Source organism: Capsella rubella, unplaced genomic scaffold (genome assembly GCF_000375325.1).
Source record: "Capsella rubella cultivar Monte Gargano unplaced genomic scaffold, Caprub1_0 scaffold_3, whole genome shotgun sequence".
NCBI classification, from domain to species: Eukaryota; Viridiplantae; Streptophyta; class Magnoliopsida; order Brassicales; family Brassicaceae; genus Capsella; species Capsella rubella.
Genome location: NW_006238921.1, coordinates 3,159,727 through 3,182,574, shown reverse-complemented (window position 1 = coordinate 3,182,574; position 22,848 = coordinate 3,159,727). Strand labels below are relative to the sequence as shown.

The 22,848-nt window shown below is 37.6% G+C and overlaps 8 protein-coding genes and 1 pseudogene across 8 annotated transcripts; 8 read left to right on the top strand and 1 right to left on the bottom strand.

The window, feature by feature from the left end:
* The first annotated feature begins 219 nt into the window (after window positions 1-219).
* LOC17893032 (40S ribosomal protein S28-1) lies at window positions 220-1,314 on the top strand. The gene is made up of 2 exons (XM_006298817.2): window positions 220-389; window positions 957-1,314. Exons 1-2 carry the CDS (start codon window positions 229-231, stop codon window positions 1,150-1,152), a joined length of 357 nt encoding a protein of 118 aa, XP_006298879.2. The 5' UTR covers window positions 220-228; the 3' UTR covers window positions 1,153-1,314.
* A 753-nt stretch (window positions 1,315-2,067) lies between these two features.
* Window positions 2,068-2,893, top strand: LOC17891285 (germin-like protein subfamily 3 member 2). Its single transcript, XM_006299276.2, has one exon. It carries the CDS (start codon window positions 2,152-2,154, stop codon window positions 2,833-2,835), a length of 684 nt encoding a protein of 227 aa, XP_006299338.1. The 5' UTR covers window positions 2,068-2,151; the 3' UTR covers window positions 2,836-2,893.
* A 3,715-nt stretch (window positions 2,894-6,608) lies between these two features.
* LOC17891380 (serine/threonine protein phosphatase 2A 57 kDa regulatory subunit B' beta isoform) lies at window positions 6,609-10,979 on the top strand. The gene is given in 4 exon segments (XM_023786469.1): window positions 6,609-7,586; window positions 7,588-8,081; window positions 9,185-9,526; window positions 10,892-10,979. Coding segments are annotated over 3 exon segments (1,458 nt in total). The 5' UTR covers window positions 6,609-6,951; the 3' UTR covers window positions 9,514-9,526; window positions 10,892-10,979.
* Window positions 10,846-11,915, top strand: LOC111831413 (ankyrin repeat domain-containing protein 1-like). Its single transcript, XM_023785483.1, has 5 exons — window positions 10,846-10,983; window positions 11,079-11,157; window positions 11,264-11,358; window positions 11,447-11,542; window positions 11,624-11,915. The coding sequence occupies exons 1-5, from the start codon at window positions 10,846-10,848 to the stop codon at window positions 11,702-11,704; spliced, it is 489 nt and encodes a 162-aa protein (XP_023641251.1). The 3' UTR covers window positions 11,705-11,915.
* A 478-nt stretch (window positions 11,916-12,393) lies between these two features.
* On the top strand, window positions 12,394-14,578 carry LOC17891230 (ras-related protein RABE1e). The gene is made up of 8 exons (XM_006296606.2): window positions 12,394-12,615; window positions 13,038-13,110; window positions 13,202-13,302; window positions 13,497-13,562; window positions 13,654-13,751; window positions 13,861-13,905; window positions 14,002-14,094; window positions 14,194-14,578. Exons 1-8 carry the CDS (start codon window positions 12,543-12,545, stop codon window positions 14,281-14,283), a joined length of 639 nt encoding a protein of 212 aa, XP_006296668.1. The 5' UTR covers window positions 12,394-12,542; the 3' UTR covers window positions 14,284-14,578.
* A 2,151-nt stretch (window positions 14,579-16,729) lies between these two features.
* LOC17891290 lies at window positions 16,730-20,206 on the top strand (annotated as a pseudogene).
* Window positions 19,271-20,206, top strand: LOC111831607 (protein trichome birefringence-like 32). Its single transcript, XM_023786468.1, has 2 exons — window positions 19,271-19,402; window positions 19,592-20,206. The coding sequence occupies exons 1-2, from the start codon at window positions 19,284-19,286 to the stop codon at window positions 19,818-19,820; spliced, it is 348 nt and encodes a 115-aa protein (XP_023642236.1). The 5' UTR covers window positions 19,271-19,283; the 3' UTR covers window positions 19,821-20,206.
* A 92-nt stretch (window positions 20,207-20,298) lies between these two features.
* On the top strand, window positions 20,299-21,243 carry LOC111831412. The gene is made up of 4 exons (XM_023785482.1): window positions 20,299-20,580; window positions 20,737-20,765; window positions 20,850-20,906; window positions 21,064-21,243. The coding sequence occupies exons 1-4, from the start codon at window positions 20,532-20,534 to the stop codon at window positions 21,241-21,243; spliced, it is 315 nt and encodes a 104-aa protein (XP_023641250.1). The 5' UTR covers window positions 20,299-20,531.
* Window positions 21,244-21,704: 461 nt separating this feature from the next.
* On the bottom strand, window positions 21,705-22,614 carry LOC111831411 (bidirectional sugar transporter SWEET8-like). Its single transcript, XM_023785481.1, has 4 exons — window positions 22,465-22,614; window positions 22,167-22,325; window positions 21,946-22,068; window positions 21,705-21,806 (listed from the first exon to the last, which is right to left on the bottom strand). Exons 1-4 carry the CDS (start codon window positions 22,612-22,614, stop codon window positions 21,705-21,707), a joined length of 534 nt encoding a protein of 177 aa, XP_023641249.1.
* Window positions 22,615-22,848: the final 234 nt, after the last annotated feature.

Here is a 22,848-nt window from a genome sequence, read left to right as displayed (position 1 = left end):
CAACCTTATATAATAAAATTGATATTTTTTTCCTTATATAATAAAATTGATAAGGCTGTCCAATATTAATGAAACTCATAATGTTACATTTTCTTGTTAATTTAATTAACTTCCATATTCCACCTATTACATGATGAGATTAGAGGTTGCGCATAAGTAGGAAGTAGCTCCAAAATTTCTGTCGAGACATTAAAAGAATCGGTTCGGTATGGTCTTAAAACCGGGTCAATGATTTATGACCTGATTTTGACTTTTTTTGGTACAATATCTTATAAACTTGTTCTTGTCGCGTCTCTCGAAATTAGGGTTCTTTCTGTTAAATCTATCTTCTGCGCTTTCAGTCTTATCGCCGCTAAAGCTCTACCGCGTACGCAGAGCCTCTCTAACAGGTTTCTCTTCGTGTTCGATATGTTTTTGCTTCTCGTTATCTTCGTTTTAAAGTCGTTTATGGGCTCGTTCGTTCATGATCTGTATACAATTTCCTCTCCTGCTTTGTTAGATGTCAGTTTAGCTCCTGATTCAATGATAAATCAAAGCTCTTGTGCTTAAGAATGTTAGGGTTCATACATAAGCAAATGATGATTTTAAAAGATTGAGGAATCTCATTTACTGTTTTTTTTCAAAGAAGATAGAGATGATATCTTCAGTATTCTACATTTGGGTTTTGAAATTGATCTCTTAAAGTTTATTGCTTTGATGTTCTAGTCTGATTCTAATGCACATTGCTGCTAGATATAATATATAGGTTACATTCGTGTTCGTCTCAGTTAATTGTGATTTGATCTTCTAGCTTCGTAACTTTAAGTGTTGTAAGTTCTTATATGCCGTTACTCCTGAGCTGATTGCTTTATACATTTTTCGATTCAAATGCGAGTAATATCTATAGAGATTTCACTTTTTGCAAAACCTCGTTTCTGAATGTTTGTTTTTTGGGTGGTTGGTTTGAATCTGATCAGGATGGATTCTCAGATCAAGCACGCTGTTGTAGTGAAAGTGATGGGAAGGACTGGGTCAAGGGGTCAAGTGACTCAGGTTAGAGTCAAGTTCACTGACTCTGACCGTTACATCATGAGGAACGTCAAAGGACCAGTCAGAGAGGGAGATATTCTCACCCTTCTTGAGTCCGAGAGAGAAGCCAGAAGACTCCGTTGATTCCTACTTGCTCTTCCCAAATGTTGGTTGTTTTTGGTTTTCTGCTTTAAAGAAGAAGAAAAAAACAGATGTTATTGTTTTGATAGTTGATGAAGTCTATCTCCTTCTTTGCTCTTTGTAAACTTTTAAATCATTAAAAGACTGATGCATGCATTTCTACTCTGTTCAAGTCGCTAATCAGACTAACAAATCAATACTCTTTCAAGAGCCGAAAGAGACAAGAGACTGGACCCTCCAATCCGGTACCATACATTTGCCGCCTGCAAAACAATAGTGTACGTTATTGTATGTTTTTCATAATTGAAAACTAATAAAAGAGTGAAGTAAACTGAGGTAGAGAAAACAAAATTGATATCAACTCACAATTTCATCAAATTTTTTTAGAGATACAAATGATGAAATTGTGAGGTTGATATCAAAACATAATGATGATGGGAGCTATTGTTCATCATTACCTTATTTCTTTATTTTACTTCATTCACAAGCATGTTGTAGCCTCATCGCATGCCTTGTTTCTCTTTATCATTGTGGTCATAATTAACTCGTTTGGTTAAAAAGTCGAGTGATCAACAACTTCATCCAAAAGAGATGACAAATCAATATATAAATTAAGGTTCTTTTACCCATTGATTTGTCATCCTAAAACTTTACCACCGAATTAAAAACATCTTCTAATCATGCCTTGGATAGTACTTAACAAAAAGCTTAGGCAACACATTCATCATTTTGAATACCGTGGCATGCGCACACTCTCATCACGCCTAATATATACGTGCCTCTGTTTCAGCCCAAGTGATAGATTTATACCACATCAATACTCTTTGTCCATTTGGTTAAGCCTTAACTCATAAACCCCATTTTGGCTTGATTGGCAAATCTCTTTTAAAATTACTGTCCGTATATATAACCACCTTAACCATAATATTTCATTTACCCCTCCAAATATATGCCTATTTAAACCGGATATAACACAACTCTTCTCCACACCTCAAGAGTAAAATGGAAGCAAACACTCTGTTCTCTCTAAAAGCTCTTCTTCTTCTCTGTTTTAATGTATGTTTCACGTTAGCTTCAGACCCCGATCCCATCCAAGACTTCTGTATACCAAAACCTATTACATCTCCTCATCATGACCATCACTTCTCCACCAATCTCCCTTGCAAAAATTCCTCCGAAGTAACCACCGAAGATTTTGTCTTTTCCGGTCTTAAAACCGCTGGAATCTTTACCGAGACAGGGTTCGCCACCGTCCCTGTAAGCCCGGCAAACTTTCCGGGCCTTAACACATTAGGCTTGTCATTTGTCCGGGCTGACCTCAAACCGGGATCCATAAACCCGCCGCATTACCATCCACGGGCCACAGAAGTAGCTCACTTGGTTAAAGGACGGATTTACTCCGGTTTTGTGGACTCGAACAATAAGGTTTACGCCAAAGTAATGGAAGAAGGAGAAATGATGGTTTACCCAAAAGGGCTTGTACATTTTCAGATGAACGTCGGAGATGTTACGGCCACGATTCTCGCCGGACTAAATAGTCAAAGCCCTGGCATTCAGAAGATACCGTCGGTGGTTTTTGGGTCAGGGATCAACGAGGAGTTGCTTATGAAAGCTTTTGGGTTGAGTCTTAAGCAGATTGGTACGTTGAAGAAAAGATTTGATCCTGTCATGTCTAATGAACATTGATGTTTTCTCTTGAGGAGATTATCATATCGAAACTTTGAAGTTATTTATCTTTGTGTGATCTTTCTTGATCATAGTATTATTTATATTTTTGACCCCAAATATGGTCGTCTTTTATTGCTACATATATCGAGATAACAAATTTTAGGCTATGCATGTTGATACATGAATTATTATCGCGTAGCCTACACAAAATTTTGTAACATTACTCACTAGCTTGGAAAATTTTGACAATATTGTCTCCAATCCACATGTTATATACCAATACCAAATCCAAAACCACTGCTGGTTTCTTTTCTTTTTTTGTAAGGCTACAAACTACTCTAATATACTGGGATGCTAATTTGGTTATTGTGATTTTTAAACATACAGTATGTAAGAAACAGAGTAGAGGTTGGTGTCTTCACACTCTTTTCGACTCGATCGGTAACCTCAATCTCATAGAGGTAGACCGTAACTTAACTAAGTTCCCATTGAATCTAAAAATCTTCCCATTGTCAGGCTGCAAGCATCCTTTACAAACCTTAAGAATTTGCAGCGTATTAAACATTTTCAACAGTAGAAGAAGTAAGGAAAAGTTTCTTTACTTGGAAGCTACATTTCCGGCCATAGAAATTAGAAACTTCAAACTTGCTTTGCATATTGAAACGCTGCGTTCCATTCTTTGTGCCTTTGTGGTTTAAAATTAAAAGTTTAAAACTCATCGTTCGAGAACCTCTCTTTCTGGTAAAGTGTTTCTCACATAACATAACATAAAGCCGGTATAACATAGAGAAGGCAAAGAACTATTAAAGCCGGTATTGTTTTTGAAAAACGAAAAGAGTAGGCTCATCAATTAGAGATACGCAAGTATAAGTCAACCGTGGACTATATATTCAACTACATATAGTAATCTCTTTCTTCAACCTTTCTTTAATCTTTTATGAGTCATCCCATATGTAATTTACGTTCTGATCAATGGGAAGCCTCGTGTAATCAAGATTCTATTTCTACCCTTAAATACTTTTAATTTACGTATTTTTCATGTTGTTACGGATTATACTAATTGGACTAGACTTACAATTATATATATTTGGACCTTTTAATATTTTTGACACATGATATATGAAAATATTTATAATCTGAACTAACTTACAATAAAGACAATAGACGTTACCTTACCTTTACCTAGAGCTGGAAACATGAACAAATTAAGGGCGAACAACGTATGTAAAAAGGCGTTTGTAAATAATTTATAAAATAGGGGGATATCTATAATTAAACGACGTCCAATACTTATTTTACTAATAAGTAATTTATAACACTATTTAAAATAGGCTATTTTACAAAAAGGAAAGGGTTCAACCCTTTCTATTTTTACTAGTCAATTGTTCACGGATCATGATGTCTATCCATTTTTCATCGTTTTATATTAAGGAAACATTGAAAGTTCCATGTTTCAATTATTTGTTATAATAGTAACAAAACCGAACTGGCTAAGTGATAACTAAGCGTATCAAGTTGCATATATGGTACAAACTTTATTAGCCAAAACCCTTTCCATTTTTGATAATATATGGTGGCTAATTGATATATTTGCCATGCAAATATATCAAAATGAGGAAATAAGAAGCAAAGTTGGCATGCATGTTGCGATCAAAAGATGTCTGCCTTATTACTTCTTCAAATTTGATAAAAAGGTAAAATAAGAAATAAGAAAAGAAAAGATAGATAGTGACGAAGAGAATAATAGCAAATGATGGCTTGACTGAGTAGCCATGCATGCAGTATATATTAGTAGCAAATGATGGCAATATATTAGTTAGCACTTAGTACAATATATATATTTTTTCTTACAATATAGAAAATTATCCTCTATTCCTCAAAAAGGAAAATATATGATTATATTTTTGTTCATATATTTTACAGAAGCATATCTTTGATTTTACCAAGCAACACGAGTTATTTTGTGGTTAAAGCAGTGACTCTAAAGCTAGCCTTTATGATGATTTTGGTCTTTTAGGTGTTATTTTCAAATTATGTATCTCCCTTTCCAAAATCAATTTTCAATTTATGTATCTCCATCAGGATAAAATTGATGGTACACGTATGAACTATGATGTGTGCGAATGTGATTATAATTTGAAGGATTTATTTGAAATATTTTACTCCAATGGTTATATAATTCAAACACCCTGCTAAGCAAAACTCTAGGGTTAAATACGTAAACTTGTTTAGGATGGTATCAGTGACAGTGACGTGTGTACCTGACTGAATCATATACAAGTAAAAACAAACAAATCGTCTCCGTCACACACTCTCTCTCTCTTACTTTTTTCTTTTAGTTTTTATCTCTCCAAAAAGAAGAAAGAGTGAAACACTCGGACGATGGCACAGAGAACGCCTCCTCCGACGGGTCTGGCGGTGCGACAGAGCGCGCCTGCTCCGACGGGTCCGACCAACCCTCCACAGGTGATTCCTCCCGCCATAGCTCGTGTTGCAGGTCCTATTGAGAACTTTTTGGATTCGATTGGTGGTTTTCTCGGTGGTTTCATGTTGAATCGAATATTTTTCCACATCCTCCTGGTTGCTTCGGGAGGTGGAATCATGGCCTGTGTTCTGCAAATGGAGCTATCTTCCATCACGCGCCTTCTGATCATCATATGCGGGTGTGCATACTTGATCTTCGCGTTGAGCTGTGTTTGTGTCAACATCGCCGGTTTTAACGCTTTCTGTGTAAGCTGGGTTTCAACATATCCGTTACTTCACCTGATCGTGAAAAGCGTGGTGTTCTTCGGAGTGTTGGTAGGTTTCGGTTTTTTGTCCAGAGATGTGGAGAGGAAAGAAAAGATCTGGAACGGGTTTGCCATCTCTTTCTACATTTTGTGTCATTTGCATCTGACCGTCTGCCTTAAACTCTTTAAGTGCTCAGATCTATTGGGTGTCGTCGACGCCATCATGGCCGTGGCTGTAACAGTATCACTGGGCATGAACCATATGAATCCTTTAAAATGGGTTTTAGCTGGGGTCGCTGCCTTTAACGCTATACTCTTCAGGTTTGTTCATACCGTCGATTTAACACCGCTGCATTTCCCGCTCCAAGGCGCCGTTAACACTAATCAGCCGCGTCAAGAGGAGCACGGTGACACTGCTCGGCAAGGTCAAGACGAGGACGGTGACACTGCTCGGCAAGGTCAAGACGAGGACGGTGACGACATTGAACAGCAGCGTGGTTCACTCGCGATCGGCGGTGAGTAGTATTATTTCACGTCACACGGTGGTGAAGAAGGCAGCGCCGCCTCCTTTTATTTTCTGGGTTTTTTTTTACTGCTTTCGTTAAATAAAAAAATCTGGTTTTTACCAGATTGTAATAACTGCGTAATTTTTTTTGTTTTTTTTTTTTTAACTTTGGTGTGTTTCTGGTTTGTTTACTTTTACGGACTTATTTTTGCTTGGTTAAAATATTGATTGAGTTTCGTTACTTTATATATATTGCTTGAGCACGTTCCTAAATACTGATTTTGTAACCTTTATAATTCTGGTAGGTTATTTCTTTATTTGGCCATATTCTAGAATGTCTTAATTAGCTAAATTTTCAAAGAGACCGTTACTGGAATACGCCCAAAATAAATATTTAGACATTTGTGTTGGTAGTGGAATAAAAGAGAGATAATCTATCGTAAACAAAATAAATGGCTAAATGTTAAATAAATAAAAACATACGGGCACTTTTGATCAACAAAAAAAAATACGGGTACTCAAATTGTAATGTTTTGCTCTGTATCAGGCTATCTCTCTCTTTCTCGTTTCTTTAGCTGATTTGATTGATCGCCGGGAAATCTTAGCCGTCCGATCAACAATCGTATACTCCCGAGAAGATCTCTTCTATCAGTCCCAATGGTCTGAGTTTCACCACCTCCTCCTCAGATCTCCGGTAACACTCTCCGGTATCATTTCTAAGGCCACAAGTTCATTTATCCGCGGGATTACAAAACTGATGAGCCCGTGCTTGATCCAAGAGAGGCATAGAGTGGAGTCTACCTCTGATATCTGAAGATTCGAATCTGAATACTCAGGGTTCTAATTCGTCCTTCGTTCAATTCTGAGCTCTTTAGCTTAGATTTTCTCTGCTCGTCAGCCATGTTTAAGAAAATCATGAAAGGTGGGCATCGAAAGCCCTCTAAATCCGAAGCTAATGAACCTTCTAATTATGGTATTGGTCATCCGGGTAGGCCAGGTTCTGGGTCCAATGTGGTTGTTAGTCACGCGTCTCGTGGTGCATTGGTTAATTCGTCTCCGTCGCCTGGGGCGGCTACTCCACCACCTCCGCCTACGGGCTCGGTGGAGCCACTCCCCTTGTTCAGAGATGTGCCTGTTTCAGAGAGGCAATCCTTGTTCTTGAGGAAACTTCAGCATTGCTGTTTCCTGTTCGATTTCACTGACACGATTAAGAACGCCAGAGAGAAGGAGATTAAGAGGCAAACGTTGTTGGAGTTGGTTGATTTTATACAGTCTGGATCTAGTAAGATCTCAGAGTCGTGTCAGGAAGAAATGATTAAGATGATTTCTGTTAATATTTTCCGGTGTCTCCCTCCAGCTTCACATGAGAATACTGGCCAAGAACCTGCAGATCCTGAGGAAGAGGAACCTTATTTGGAACCTTCTTGGCCTCATTTGCAGCTAGTGTACGAATTGCTACTCAGATATGTCGTTTCTACTGACACGGATACAAAGGTGGCTAAACGGTATATCGACCATTCTTTTGTGTTGAAGTTGCTTGAAAACCATTCTTCATAGGATATATGGGAAGTTTATGGTTCACAGGCCTTTTATTAGGAAAGCAATCAACAACATATTCTATAGGTTTATTTATGTGACAGAGAGACACAGTGGGATTGGGGAACTCTTGGAGATTTTAGGTAGTATCATAAACGGGTTTGCGTTGCCTATGAAGGAGGAGCACAAGCTATTCTTAATCAGGGTGCTGATTCCATTGCATAAGCCAAAACCAATTGTTGTATATCATCAGCAGTTATCTTATTGCATCGTTCAGTTTGTGGAAAAAGATTATAAACTGGCGGATACAGTAATCAGGGGATTGTTAAAGTATTGGCCCGTGACAAACTGCGCAAAGGAGAATCTCTTCCTTGGAGAACTTGAAGAAGTTCTTGAGGCAACACAGCCTGTCGAGTTCCAGCGTTGCATGGTTCCGTTATTCCAACAGATTGGTCGCTGCCTCACGAGCTCTCACTTTCAGCTCTCACTTTCAGGTTAGTATGAGTTGGTTTCTCTTTTTAATCTCGTCGGGGAAGGCTCATCTATGCATATCACCTCAACTATGGAGATTTAATTATTGACTATTTTCTGTGCAATAAGTCACAATATATTAAGCATATTGATGCATTGTATATTTTTTGCTGCGTGCTAGTGTCTTGTATTCCTCTCACCTTCAAGTCAAGTTCTTTTGACTTTGGTCTGATTCATCCACCTGGAAAAGAATGCAACTTTAGTGCTTCATCAAGTTTATGGTGCAAATTGTTTTTTACTTGTTGCTTGCTTCTTTCTCCATTTCTGCCACACTGCTGAATTTCTTTTCAAAAAATTATTAGAATGATGTTGTCTAAATTTCATTTGAGAGAATTATTAGAATGATTATCTCATGCTGCTGATAGCTACTGGTCTGATTAAATCCATGGATCTTACATCATTAGTCATTTCAAACTTCATGGAGCGAATTAACTCTCTGAATGTATTGACGCTGTTGCTTTTGCTCTATTCACGAGTCTTGGAATTCGTTGCACAATACTTTTACTCGAATAAACTTTAGTGCTTCATTAAGTTTATGATGCATGCTGTTTTTATTTTCTCCTTGCTTTGCCGCTTTCTTCATTTTTGCCACACTGTTCATTTTCATTTCACTACATTATTATCTTGATGTTGTTGGCACTACTCATTATGTTGATGGGTTATCTCATGCTGTTGATAGCTACTACTCTGATTAAATCCTTGGATTCTTCAATCATCTTTATTTTCCATGATACAGTATTTCAAACTAAATGCATTGACACTGTTGCTTTTGCTTTATTCACGAGTCATGGAATTCTACTGCGCAGTGCTTTTACTTGTGGTATAGTGGGAAAAAGGAGACACGAACATCTTTCTCTATGTGATATCCATTTGTGTGTTTAGACTGGAGCATATTTGATATCCTTGGTTCTAATCACAAGTCTGTGATTAATTCTCACTGATTGCTAGCAACTACAGAAGTTTCCTATTATGTATTTTTGCCATTGCTCAGAAATTTTCTGTAATTTTTTGTGGGGTTTGCGTAAATATTTACGTACAAGTCTCAAAAATCTGATACAGGTTGCAGAACGGGCGCTGTTCTTGTGGAACAATGAGCACATCGTGGGTCTAATCGCGCAGAACCGAAGCGTGATCCTTCTAATCATATATCCTGCACTGGAGAAGAACATCCAGTCTCACTGGAACCAAGCAGTTCATGGCCTAACCGCAAATATCAAGAAAATGTTCATGGAAATGGATCATGAACTCTTTGAAGAGTGCCAGAGACAGTATGAAGAGAAACAAGCGAAATCTAAAGAAGTGGAAGAACAACAGCAATATACATGGAAGAGATTAGCAGAAGCAGCGGTGGAGCGAGACGGAGGAGGAGAAGAAGATCATATGATCACTTCCTAGATCGATCAAAAGGGTATATTATTATTCTTTCACTTTTTTTTTTTGTTTTTTTTTTTTTTTTGGTTTGGTTCTCATTTAATCAAATTGTTCACTATTAATTTTTCTTTATCGATCTTCTTCGATTTGATTTTGATTTGAGAATCATCGGTTAAAATTCTGATAGCTCAGAGAAGTAGAGAGAAGTGAGCTATTATTTACTATCAGAGAATATGTTAGTAGTAAGAATGTGTTTGTGATCTTCTGTCTAATTTTTTTGTATCCGTGGAAGGCACTTTAAATTTGTAAAATTTGAATTATATAATACTACTGGATGTTTGTAGCTTGTGTTACTACTTACTACTAGCCATCTCAAATCCAATTTAGCTTTCTTGTTTTGTCCCTTTGTCTTACTTTTATAAACGAAGGAAATAAATTGGATTTGCAAACAAAGTTTCTTAGAGGATTTTCTCAGTACTTGTGTTATTCAAAAGTTCATTTTATTATATAGCTAATAGTGTTTAATTAGCAGACTTTTGAATATGTATAAAGGAAAGGAAACAACTCTTCAGCTGATCCATGACACTGTAACAGGTTTTATTATTTACATGATTTATGTGTTGACAGATTCTGTTATCGCATAAAAAGTTTGCATGAGTAGTGTCACTCAGTGTAATGACAGTGATCCTGAAATCGTTAGCAATAGTTGCAACCATAGCTACTCACAATTAACAGTTTTTCTGATTCCTGCATTTCCAAAAAGATAACAGTTGAGTGAGTGTGATTTTTGGATCTTTTGAGTTTGAGGTAAAACACAATATCTTTTTTTTGGGGTTAAAAACTTACAATTTTCATTTCATCTTCAATTGCGACATTGCGTATTGCGTGATTAGCTGGTCAGGGCGTAAAGCCTCACGCTTTTTGTGGAACCACTAGATTTTCCATCTTCAAAACCAGCTCTCTAAAAAGAGTATAGTTTCCTCGACACAATTTTCCCACTATCATTGCAGAAGATACTTCTAGTTTTATCTTTGTCTCATCTTTCTTCTCTTCCTCCTAAAGCCATCTACCTTAAGGGCTTCATCTTCCATTTCACTCCCATCTTAGCCAGCAACCTCACTGGTTTGCTCTTTTTACTTAGTTTCAGTTAGGAAGGATAAGAGAAAACTGTAGTTTATGCCTATGTGTATTCCTTGACGCTGTGATGGACCTGACAGAGGTTTTGCACACTCTTTTCAACTGATGAAAATTCGATTAGTTGAGATCATTTATCTACCGGTAACAGTAATGTTATCTGATTTGCATCGTGTGGTTATGTCCTAATAGTGTGTTGCATTTTCTGCTGTTTTTGAGAAGATGAAATGTGTAAAGACAATAATATTCCTTTTTCTGATTTTGATAGACAATTTGAATGGGAGAGTCGATGAGCCTCTTGAGGATAATGACTCGGCACTTCACTTGGCGTGTCTGTATGGCCACCTACCTTGTGTTCAGGTTGTTTTTACTTGTCCTGTTCTTTGCTTTTTCATTTCTCTGATAGCTAATGTATTTGTAAGAATCACTAATAGTTTAAATGATTATTACCACAGCTTCTCCTAGAAAGAGGGGCTAATATGGAAGTCAAGGATGAAGATGAAGCAATTCCTCTACACGATGCTTGTGCTGGAGGTAAAGTTGGTCAATGGCCATATACCATTCTTTTGATATTTCTGCCTCACTGCATGGTCACATTCTATGACTTAATTGTTCTTTCTGTTTAACTTGAGCTCCACAGGATACTTAGAAATAGTACAGCTTCTTTTTAGCCGAGCTAGTGGCCCTGAATCTGTGAAGAGAATGATGGAAACAGCCGATATAGAAGGAGACACTGTAAGTATTCTCCATCTTCAAGTGTCATATTCCCTCTATCTCTCTTTCTCGATTCTGTGATTCATCACAAAGTGTTTCTTGGTCACAGCCTCTGCATCATGCAGCAAGAGGTGAGCATGTTGATGTGGTTAGGTTTTTGCTGGGTTCAGGTGCATCACCAAGGACAGAAAACTCCTATGGGAAGGTAACATGTGAAAACATCTTCCATCTTTTGCTTTTGGAAGTATGCATGATTAGCGATAGTAACTAGGTTGTGATTATGCAGACAGCAGGTGAGTTAGCTGATTTAAACACTGATGCTAGGAGGATCTTAGAAGAAGCTATAAACAACTCAACAGTATCCTAGTGATGCTCTGCGAAGTCTGCAGAATCCATCGGCCAGTTTTGGCGAGCCAATGAAGAGTATTAGGGAAGGACTTATATAAATGTTAACTTTTCTTAATCCTATTTTTTTTGGGTGGTTTTATATACAAAGGTTTTCAAATCTGATACATATGCATTAAGAAGGTTGTGTCTGTTTTAATCATGAAATTATGAGTGTTTTCGTTAAGCGTATAGAGAGAGAGGCCTTAGAGGTGAACAAACTCTCTTTACTTTGTCATAGTTCGAAATTGGATTCTCTGCTGGGTCGCACACAGCGAGACAAATAGTCTTTAGCCAATAAACACACACCTTAAGTTTTGCTATCCTGCATCTTTCTTATTCCTTAAACTAAACCCCATAACTTTCTTTATGACTCTTAAAACATACCACAATTTTTGATTTGCGTACCGTAAATATACAAGTTGTGAATTACCACTGGTAAAGATGGTAAAATTTGTGAAGAAGAATGTACTTTATTTAAAGAAACTGTGATTAATTTCAAACGTCTCACTGACTTGACTGAGAAATTGAGCGAATTTAATAAGTTGGTGGGATATAAGTGTGAATAACTGAGGAATAAAGAAGAAAATAGTAAAAAGTAATAAAATATGATACGACCAATGAGCAGCTTTGAACGCCACAGAGCAGCCACTAATAAACGTCTATTCTTCTTTCTGCCCTTTCCTTTCTCTCCGTTGGCTGTCTCCAGGAAAATTTATTTTTCCGGCGAGAAAAGATTTTCCGGTGGGAAAGAGCTCGGTGGTTACTTTAGTACCTGTTGAGAAAGAGGATAATAAAAGTGATTACTATTGTCTTCTTCGATGGCAGTTGCACCGGCAAGAGCTCGTTCGGACTATGATTACCTCATCAAGCTCCTCCTCATCGGCGATAGCGGTAAGCTTAATGCCTCTCTCTCTTATGAAGTAATTGAAAAAACGAGGTTCATGAACTGTTCCATTTTTTATCTGAGAATCTTCGTCCTGCCTGTTTTTCACGATCTGACTTAGGGTTTGTAATTTTGAATCTTTTCTTCTTCTTTGCGTCTTATTTAGTCGACAGAGTAGATGAAAAAGTCCCTATTGAAATCTAAGTATCGATTGTAGTTCCTTTTTGGAAGATTTGGCTCAATTGGAAATGTTAGAATCTAAATTTCATATGCTTAGATTGGGAAGTACTAAGGAAACGTTTTTTTTCTTCTTAAAATTTGATTATGCAAGTAGTTAAAAATAAAGTTGCAGAAGTCATCTATGTTACTTTATATAGTTTTTGGTGTGAACACTTTTACTTATTTTCATTTCGCGCTTTTGTGTGTGTAGGTGTGGGCAAAAGTTGCTTGTTACTGCGTTTCTCCGATGATACTTTTACCACGAGTTTCATTACTACCATTGGGTATGTCTTTCTTTCTTCCGGCTGTTTTCTTGTGTGTTTTCATCTTTAACATAGTTGAAAACCTTTGTCTAAAGTTCCTTTTCTTCTCTAGAATCGATTTCAAGATAAGAACAGTCAAGCTTGATGCTAAGCGTATCAAATTGCAGATATGGGACACTGCTGGACAAGAGCGTTTTAGAACTATAACCACAGGTCTAACTGCTTTCTGCTCTGAATCTAAATATGTTTACTTGCCTGTGAAGTGAAAATCACTCTTTATGTTTTGTGTATGAATCTGTTGATTTCTCTATAAATGACTACTCAGCATTGCAAGTCTGTTCATTTACTTTCTTTCTTGTTAGTAATGCCATTTCTTTGAAACTCTGTGGTCCATTTTTCTCTTGCAGCATATTACAGAGGAGCTCTGGGTATTTTACTCGTCTATGATGTAACAGACGAGTCATCCTTTAACAGTATGTCTCTGGCTTTTCTTTGTATCAGGAACTATATTTTACAATAACTTTAAAACTCACTTTTGGGAACTAACAATAATTGTTTCTCCAGACATTAGGAACTGGATGAAGAACATTGAGCAGCATGCGTTCGATAGTGTCAACAAAATATTGGTTGGTAACAAAGCCGATATGGACGAAAGCAAAAGGGTAATTTTGCTGTGTACTCTCTGTTCACAATCTTGACCATGTTTTGTCTACATTTCGTCGTAGTATACTGATGCTGCATTTTCTTCTGCCGGCTGTCCCAACATCAAAGGGTCAAGCTCTGGCTGATGAGTATGGAATCAAATTTTTTGAGACGGTGAGTTAGAGAAACATATAACATGTTTGTTTCCTCATTCACTGTTTGTTTTAAGAGTTCATTTTCTTAAAACTATGTGATTGGAAACTGTTGCAGAGTGCAAAAACAAACCAGAATGTCGAGCAGGTTTTCCTTTCTATCGCGAAAGACATAAAGCAAAGACTCACAGAAACCGATACAAAAGTTGAGGTAAAGGACCACGTGGAATCTACTACTTACTTCATACTCGGGTTATGAAATTGTATATATTGCTGAGGAAAATCGAATACTGTCTTTGTTGAGTTGCAGCCCCAAGGGATCAAGATCACTAAACAAGACGCTAACAAAGCCTCATCGTCTTCTACAACTGAGAAATCAGCTTGCTGCAGTTATGTTTAGAAGTTCCATGGACATGTTTCTTCTAATCTCTTACCGTCTTTAGTCTTCTTTGCATCATTCAAGAGGTCGTCCTATGTTCTTATAGTAGGAAGACAGACTAAATTGATGGCCTGTGTGATCTTACGTCTATTTTGCCATCTCCATGGCCAAACACTGTACTGAAAATGTGGTAGACAATCTTTAAGCGTGTAAACGTTGAGTTAATGCAGATGTTGTTTGTAATATATGGTGGCTAATTGATATATTTGCCATGCAAATATATCAAAATGAGGAAATAAGAAGCAAAGTTGGCATGCATGTTGCGATCAAAAGATGTCTGCCTTATTACTTCTTCAAATTTGATAAAAAGGTAAAATAAGAAATAAGAAAAGAAAAGATAGATAGTGACGAAGAGAATAATAGCAAATGATGGCTTGACTGAGTAGCCATGCATGCAGTATATATTAGTAGCAAATGATGGCAATATATTAGTTAGCACTTAGTACAATATATATATTTTTTCTTACAATATAGAAAATTATCCTCTATTCCTCAAAAAGGAAAATATATGATTATATTTTTGTTCATATATTTTACAGAAGCATATCTTTGATTTTACCAAGCAACACGAGTTATTTTGTGGTTAAAGCAGTGACTCTAAAGCTAGCCTTTATGATGATTTTGGTCTTTTAGGTGTTATTTTCAAATTATGTATCTCCCTTTCCAAAATCAATTTTCAATTTATGTATCTCCATCAGGATAAAATTGATGGTACACGTATGAACTATGATGTGTGCGAATGTGATTATAATTTGAAGGATTTATTTGAAATATTTTACTCCAATGGTTATATAATTCAAACACCCTGCTAAGCAAAACTCTAGGGTTAAATACGTAAACTTGTTTAGGATGGTATCAGTGACAGTGACGTGTGTACCTGACTGAATCATATACAAGTAAAAACAAACAAATCGTCTCCGTCACACACTCTCTCTCTCTTACTTTTTTCTTTTAGTTTTTATCTCTCCAAAAAGAAGAAAGAGTGAAACACTCGGACGATGGCACAGAGAACGCCTCCTCCGACGGGTCTGGCGGTGCGACAGAGCGCGCCTGCTCCGACGGGTCCGACCAACCCTCCACAGGTGATTCCTCCCGCCATAGCTCGTGTTGCAGGTCCTATTGAGAACTTTTTGGATTCGATTGGTGGTTTTCTCGGTGGTTTCATGTTGAATCGAATATTTTTCCACATCCTCCTGGTTGCTTCGGGAGGTGGAATCATGGCCTGTGTTCTGCAAATGGAGCTATCTTCCATCACGCGCCTTCTGATCATCATATGCGGGTGTGCATACTTGATCTTCGCGTTGAGCTGTGTTTGTGTCAACATCGCCGGTTTTAACGCTTTCTGTGTAAGCTGGGTTTCAACATATCCGTTACTTCACCTGATCGTGAAAAGCGTGGTGTTCTTCGGAGTGTTGGTAGGTTTCGGTTTTTTGTCCAGAGATGTGGAGAGGAAAGAAAAGATCTGGAACGGGTTTGCCATCTCTTTCTACATTTTGTGTCATTTGCATCTGACCGTCTGCCTTAAACTCTTTAAGTGCTCAGATCTATTGGGTGTCGTCGACGCCATCATGGCCGTGGCTGTAACAGTATCACTGGGCATGAACCATATGAATCCTTTAAAATGGGTTTTAGCTGGGGTCGCTGCCTTTAACGCTATACTCTTCAGGTTTGTTCATACCGTCGATTTAACACCGCTGCATTTCCCGCTCCAAGGCGCCGTTAACACTAATCAGCCGCGTCAAGAGGAGCACGGTGACACTGCTCGGCAAGGTCAAGACGAGGACGGTGACACTGCTCGGCAAGGTCAAGACGAGGACGGTGACGACATTGAACAGCAGCGTGGTTCACTCGCGATCGGCGGTGAGTAGTATTATTTCACGTCACACGGTGGTGAAGAAGGCAGCGCCGCCTCCTTTTATTTTCTGGGTTTTTTTTTACTGCTTTCGTTAAATAAAAAAATCTGGTTTTTACCAGATTGTAATAACTGCGTAATTTTTTTTGTTTTTTTTTTTTTAACTTTGGTGTGTTTCTGGTTTGTTTACTTTTACGGACTTATTTTTGCTTGGTTAAAATATTGATTGAGTTTCGTTACTTTATATATATTGCTTGAGCACGTTCCTAAATACTGATTTTGTAACCTTTATAATTCTGGTAGGTTATTTCTTTATTTGGCCATATTCTAGAATGTCTTAATTAGCTAAATTTTCAAAGAGACCGTTACTGGAATACGCCCAAAATAAATATTTAGACATTTGTGTTGGTAGTGGAATAAAAGAGAGATAATCTATCGTAAACAAAATAAATGGCTAAATGTTAAATAAATAAAAACATACGGGCACTTTTGATCAACAAAAAAAAATACGGGTACTCAAATTGTAATGTTTTGCTCTGTATCAGGCTATCTCTCTCTTTCTCGTTTCTTTAGCTGATTTGATTGATCGCCGGGAAATCTTAGCCGTCCGATCAACAATCGTATACTCCCGAGAAGATCTCTTCTATCAGTCCCAATGGTCTGAGTTTCACCACCTCCTCCTCAGATCTCCGGTAACACTCTCCGGTATCATTTCTAAGGCCACAAGTTCATTTATCCGCGGGATTACAAAACTGATGAGCCCGTGCTTGATCCAAGAGAGGCATAGAGTGGAGTCTACCTCTGATATCTGAAGATTCGAATCTGAATACTCAGGGTTCTAATTCGTCCTTCGTTCAATTCTGAGCTCTTTAGCTTAGATTTTCTCTGCTCGTCAGCCATGTTTAAGAAAATCATGAAAGGTGGGCATCGAAAGCCCTCTAAATCCGAAGCTAATGAACCTTCTAATTATGGTATTGGTCATCCGGGTAGGCCAGGTTCTGGGTCCAATGTGGTTGTTAGTCACGCGTCTCGTGGTGCATTGGTTAATTCGTCTCCGTCGCCTGGGGCGGCTACTCCACCACCTCCGCCTACGGGCTCGGTGGAGCCACTCCCCTTGTTCAGAGATGTGCCTGTTTCAGAGAGGCAATCCTTGTTCTTGAGGAAACTTCAGCATTGCTGTTTCCTGTTCGATTTCACTGACACGATTAAGAACGCCAGAGAGAAGGAGATTAAGAGGCAAACGTTGTTGGAGTTGGTTGATTTTATACAGTCTGGATCTAGTAAGATCTCAGAGTCGTGTCAGGAAGAAATGATTAAGATGATTTCTGTTAATATTTTCCGGTGTCTCCCTCCAGCTTCACATGAGAATACTGGCCAAGAACCTGCAGATCCTGAGGAAGAGGAACCTTATTTGGAACCTTCTTGGCCTCATTTGCAGCTAGTGTACGAATTGCTACTCAGATATGTCGTTTCTACTGACACGGATACAAAGGTGGCTAAACGGTATATCGACCATTCTTTTGTGTTGAAGTTGCTTGAAAACCATTCTTCATAGGATATATGGGAAGTTTATGGTTCACAGGCCTTTTATTAGGAAAGCAATCAACAACATATTCTATAGGTTTATTTATGTGACAGAGAGACACAGTGGGATTGGGGAACTCTTGGAGATTTTAGGTAGTATCATAAACGGGTTTGCGTTGCCTATGAAGGAGGAGCACAAGCTATTCTTAATCAGGGTGCTGATTCCATTGCATAAGCCAAAACCAATTGTTGTATATCATCAGCAGTTATCTTATTGCATCGTTCAGTTTGTGGAAAAAGATTATAAACTGGCGGATACAGTAATCAGGGGATTGTTAAAGTATTGGCCCGTGACAAACTGCGCAAAGGAGAATCTCTTCCTTGGAGAACTTGAAGAAGTTCTTGAGGCAACACAGCCTGTCGAGTTCCAGCGTTGCATGGTTCCGTTATTCCAACAGATTGGTCGCTGCCTCACGAGCTCTCACTTTCAGCTCTCACTTTCAGGTTAGTATGAGTTGGTTTCTCTTTTTAATCTCGTCGGGGAAGGCTCATCTATGCATATCACCTCAACTATGGAGATTTAATTATTGACTATTTTCTGTGCAATAAGTCACAATATATTAAGCATATTGATGCATTGTATATTTTTTGCTGCGTGCTAGTGAGTGATTATCAGTCATGGAGATGGCAGCCTGAATCATGCTCACTTCCCTCGTTAGTCTCTCTCTTTCTCTCTCAATTTCGATTTTGAAGGGGATTAGGTCGATTCGGTGGTTGATCTTCAGATCGTGTTTGCTCTGTGGCTGTTGAATGCGGTGTAGGTTTAATGCGACGGTGATGTTAGAGAGCTTAAGAGGGAAGAAGATGATGTTTGTTGGAGATTCGTTGAACAGAGGAATGTATGTTTCTCTGATCTGTCTTCTTCATTCACGAATCCTAGAAAAATCCAAGTCCATGGATACGTTTGGCTCCCTCACCGTCTTCTCTCTCAAGGTATTTTGGATTCAATCAATGAGACTTAGTTCTTTAGCCTTTATTGGTTCAGATTTAGAAAGTCTTGTGGAATCCATGGAATACAAATACAGTTCATAGAGATCTGAGTTTGAGAATGACAATGTTTAAGCTTGGATTCTAAAATTTCTTGCTATGATATGATAAAAGGATGGATTTTGGTTAGTGGCTTGCTAGGATTCTGATAGCTTTTTCTGGTGTGGCTATGTAGGATTACAATGCAACGATTGAGTTCTATTGGGCACCGTTTCTTCTAGAATCAAATTCGGATAACGCGACTGTTCATAGAGTATCAGATCGGATTGTGAGGAAAGGCTCGATCAAGAAACACGGTAGGCATTGGCGAGGCGCTGATATAGTTGTGTTCAACACATACTAGTGGTGGAGGACTGGCTTCAAAATGAAGATCTTGTATGTACCCAATCATGAAATTTAAAACTCTTCATCATTATTTTTAATAAGAGGTTCTCAAATCTTTTCCTGTATACTTCAATACTTATGATTTGATTGTTTTTTTCAGTTTGTTATTCGAAGGGAAGGTTCTTTCAAGGATGAGAACAAGAGAATAATTGAGATGGAGAGTGAAGATGCATATCGAATGGCACTGAAGACTATGGTTAGATGGGTGAAGAAGAATATGGATCCACTCAAGACAAGGGTTTTCTTTGCTACCATGTCTCCAACTCACTACAAGTCAGTAACTTCTCGATCTTTTCTGTGATTTCTAGTCATCTATAAACAGTTGCTTCAAATTCAAAACCAGGAAGTGAAAAGGGAGGAGATAGGATAATCTTGTGGTTTTTGACATGATCCGCAAGTAGAAGAAACCGGACTAAGGTTTAGCTTGTAACTAGAGTTTCATATTTCGATCTCCATGATCAGGAATGAAGGTTTAGCTTGGTCCAAAACACGTGACATGGAACAACAAATCTCCATCATGTCTGAAAACAACTATGTCGCCGACTCGGAGATCATGGCTGGTGGCGAACTTTTTCCAGCCTTGGGTGAGTCTCCGACCGTCCATCTTCACTTGCCAGGTTATATCAGAAACGAAAGACCTCAGCTTCACCACCCCATTGCCCTCATTTGTTGTTCCTTGTATGTGCCTTAAGAAGAAAGCCATGGGAATATTCTGCAACAGACGAAACCCAGAGAGGGAGAAATCAACCAAAAAAAGATTCATGCATATCAGAGAAAGAGAGTGAAGGAGAGAAAAGATTACGAGGTGAGTGTGGAATCCAGGAAGAAGAGGCCGGAAGAAGTGTGGATTGACCGGTGAGGAAGCTGCAACATTTTCCATTGACGAAGAGCTTTTCTTTTTTCTTGTGTGTGCAGTCGCTTCGTATTCTCCAATTTCGGCTCTGTTATAGAGACTATCTTTTCTCCAACTTCATGCCGTTTCAGTATGTCATAAACGACACGTACGCTGACATACGAGGTATCTCTATGGCATACGAATCACTGGCATTTAAACCAAATCAAACCAAAGTTTTTTTTTTTTTTTTTTCTAAACAAATCAAAGTTCTAGGAGCACCGATTCCACTCCAAAAATTATGAGTTCCAGGATCCAAATATGTTTGATTTAGTAACAGTTATGACATCCAAATCTGTAGTAAAGCCTATGGCAAGAGTCGCATTAAAGCACTGGACTTGCATTTATTATCATACTAGGAGTCATTACATTATTCGGTATTAAGGAAAGCATTCGGTTACACAAAACCAAAGAAAAGAAAGGAGAAACGGTGCCTTATAGCACAAGGAAGATTGTTGTCACCAAATCAGAATCATCATCAAAAGCTGCAGCTCTTCTTCCTTAACCCTCATGGAGAAGCATTTGATCAAAATGCCACACTCCTGCAGTTTTCACACAGGTAGACAGATTTAATGTAATACCCAAAAGAAAGTGCAATTGCAGTTTTAAGGCTTATGGATTTGAAGGACTCGTACCGTGACCCTTTCCCATTCTTCTTAGCTGTGCAACGTACTCTTGAGATTTTCTTGATGGCTTCGACCTGTTTTTTTAGCAGGTCACATGAGGATCGTTGCGTATTTTAAAGTAATGGTGTGAAAACTTTTTGTTTTTGTTTCTACATCACGTCACAAACCAATTACAATACTAAAGTTGCTCTTAAAATTTCAGGAAGCATCATTGCTTAATATAACTAATCAAAGTTGTGAACTCTTCACGCCATCAGAGGTACAAGTAGCCAATTCTCTTTTTTTTTTTTTCTTTTTTTTTTTTTTTTTCTTAATATATGTCTTTGGAACTTTCTATATATCTTTAGATATATTTTTTGGGCTTATGGATTTTATGCTATTATACTAGTTATATGTAACACAATCATCATCTGTAGGTTGCTTTGCTGGAATGCACATATGAATTGGAAGTGTTTATCCTCAAAGGTTATGGCATCTCCTTGAACTACAAAATGGGAGTTCCATTGCTAGAAGATGTTTTGCATCCGATGGAAGAAGAAGCTATCAAGGCCCGGGAAGGTAATCTCAAACTCGAAACCAAGAAAATATGTTTATAATTTCTGTATTATGTAATATATATATATATATATATAATGTATTATAAGTAATTTAAATTCTTGGTTTATTATTTTGGATTATTTAAATATTTATTAAAATTTGATATAAAACTATTGTATTAATGATTGAGTACTTTTTATAAGGTTTTCTAGTGTAAGGGTAATTTTGTTGAAGTTATTAATAAGTTGCTTTGATTAGTTTAATTTTCATTATATTATTAGTTTAATTTTAAGTATTTTTCATATGTTTCTCTAGCGGTGATATGGTCTAAGGCGTCGTGTAATTTATCTAATGTAAGATAACAAATAAACCCGTGACTATATCCATAAACACATAAACCGAAAAAAGAAATTTAAATGATTATTTATTTATATGGTATATATCCAAAAGCGAAAGCAAAAAACAAATGATTAAAAAACAAAACCATTGTGTATATATATATGTATGTAACCACGAAACTTCACACTGTAGCACCTGCGTAATTCACCTCCGTAGTAGTGTGTTGTAAAGCATTGACTATCAATAGCCAAGCACACAACAATGCCTCAAGACCATTGCTTATCTGTCACATAAACACAAAATGAATATTAGAGTAAAAGAAAACACACAAAAACGTGAAATCAAATATTATATATTTTGGTGGGTGTAAATTATATCAGTAAATTAAGTTAACCGCGGGTAACAAAAACTACAAAACTTACAAGGAGGTAGATATCAATTTTGTAGACAACAGAGTAAGCCGTCCAAATTGTAGCGTTGATGAAACTAACGGAGGACAACCAATCCGGCATGCACTTAAAGCTTTGCTTCTCCACCATTGTTTTCTATTATAATTTTCATGCGCATATGATGAAACTAATTAAAACCCGTAACGAATTTATATATAGTTTAAAACTAATTGTCTTCCAAGTAGCTAGCTTACCATGACAAATGTAGCATACATAACAATGGTGAAAACGTTGCAGACAACACCAATGAATGTATGTCTAGAAGGTAGGCTTTCAATTACCCCAAGAGTAACCCCGTAGAAAAAAAACACAAAGACAAACTCAAACCCAAGGCAATGCCAAATGGTCTGGCTCTGCACATCAACAACAACAACAACAACAAAAAAAACAAAATCAAAATCAAAATCAAAATCAAGAAACAATATTTATAAAAACTCAATATGACGAGAGTTAGAGGTAAGCATTAAAAGGAAATCAAACAATTATATATACCTGTAATTCATCGCCACAGTAGATCAAAAAGAGAACGAGGTAGATAACTTGGATTAAGAAACCGATGCCATTGGTGATGGTGACGAGAATATTATCGTTCTGAACGAGAGGGAGGCCATACAAAAACCACAAGCTACATTTCATCAACATAGCTAAATGGCGTTGTGGTTGACAATCCTCCACTGATTTCGTCTTCCATATATGTATAAACGTTGGCCTGTGGATATATATATATATATATATATATAATGCAAATGTTATTATAACTCCTCCAGGAAAACATAAACGATAAAGATGAAAAAGGATATTACATTTGTGAGAGGGAGATCAAAGAGGAAATAACAGTCCCTGCATGAACATGAATCAGGCCACAGAAATATCGTC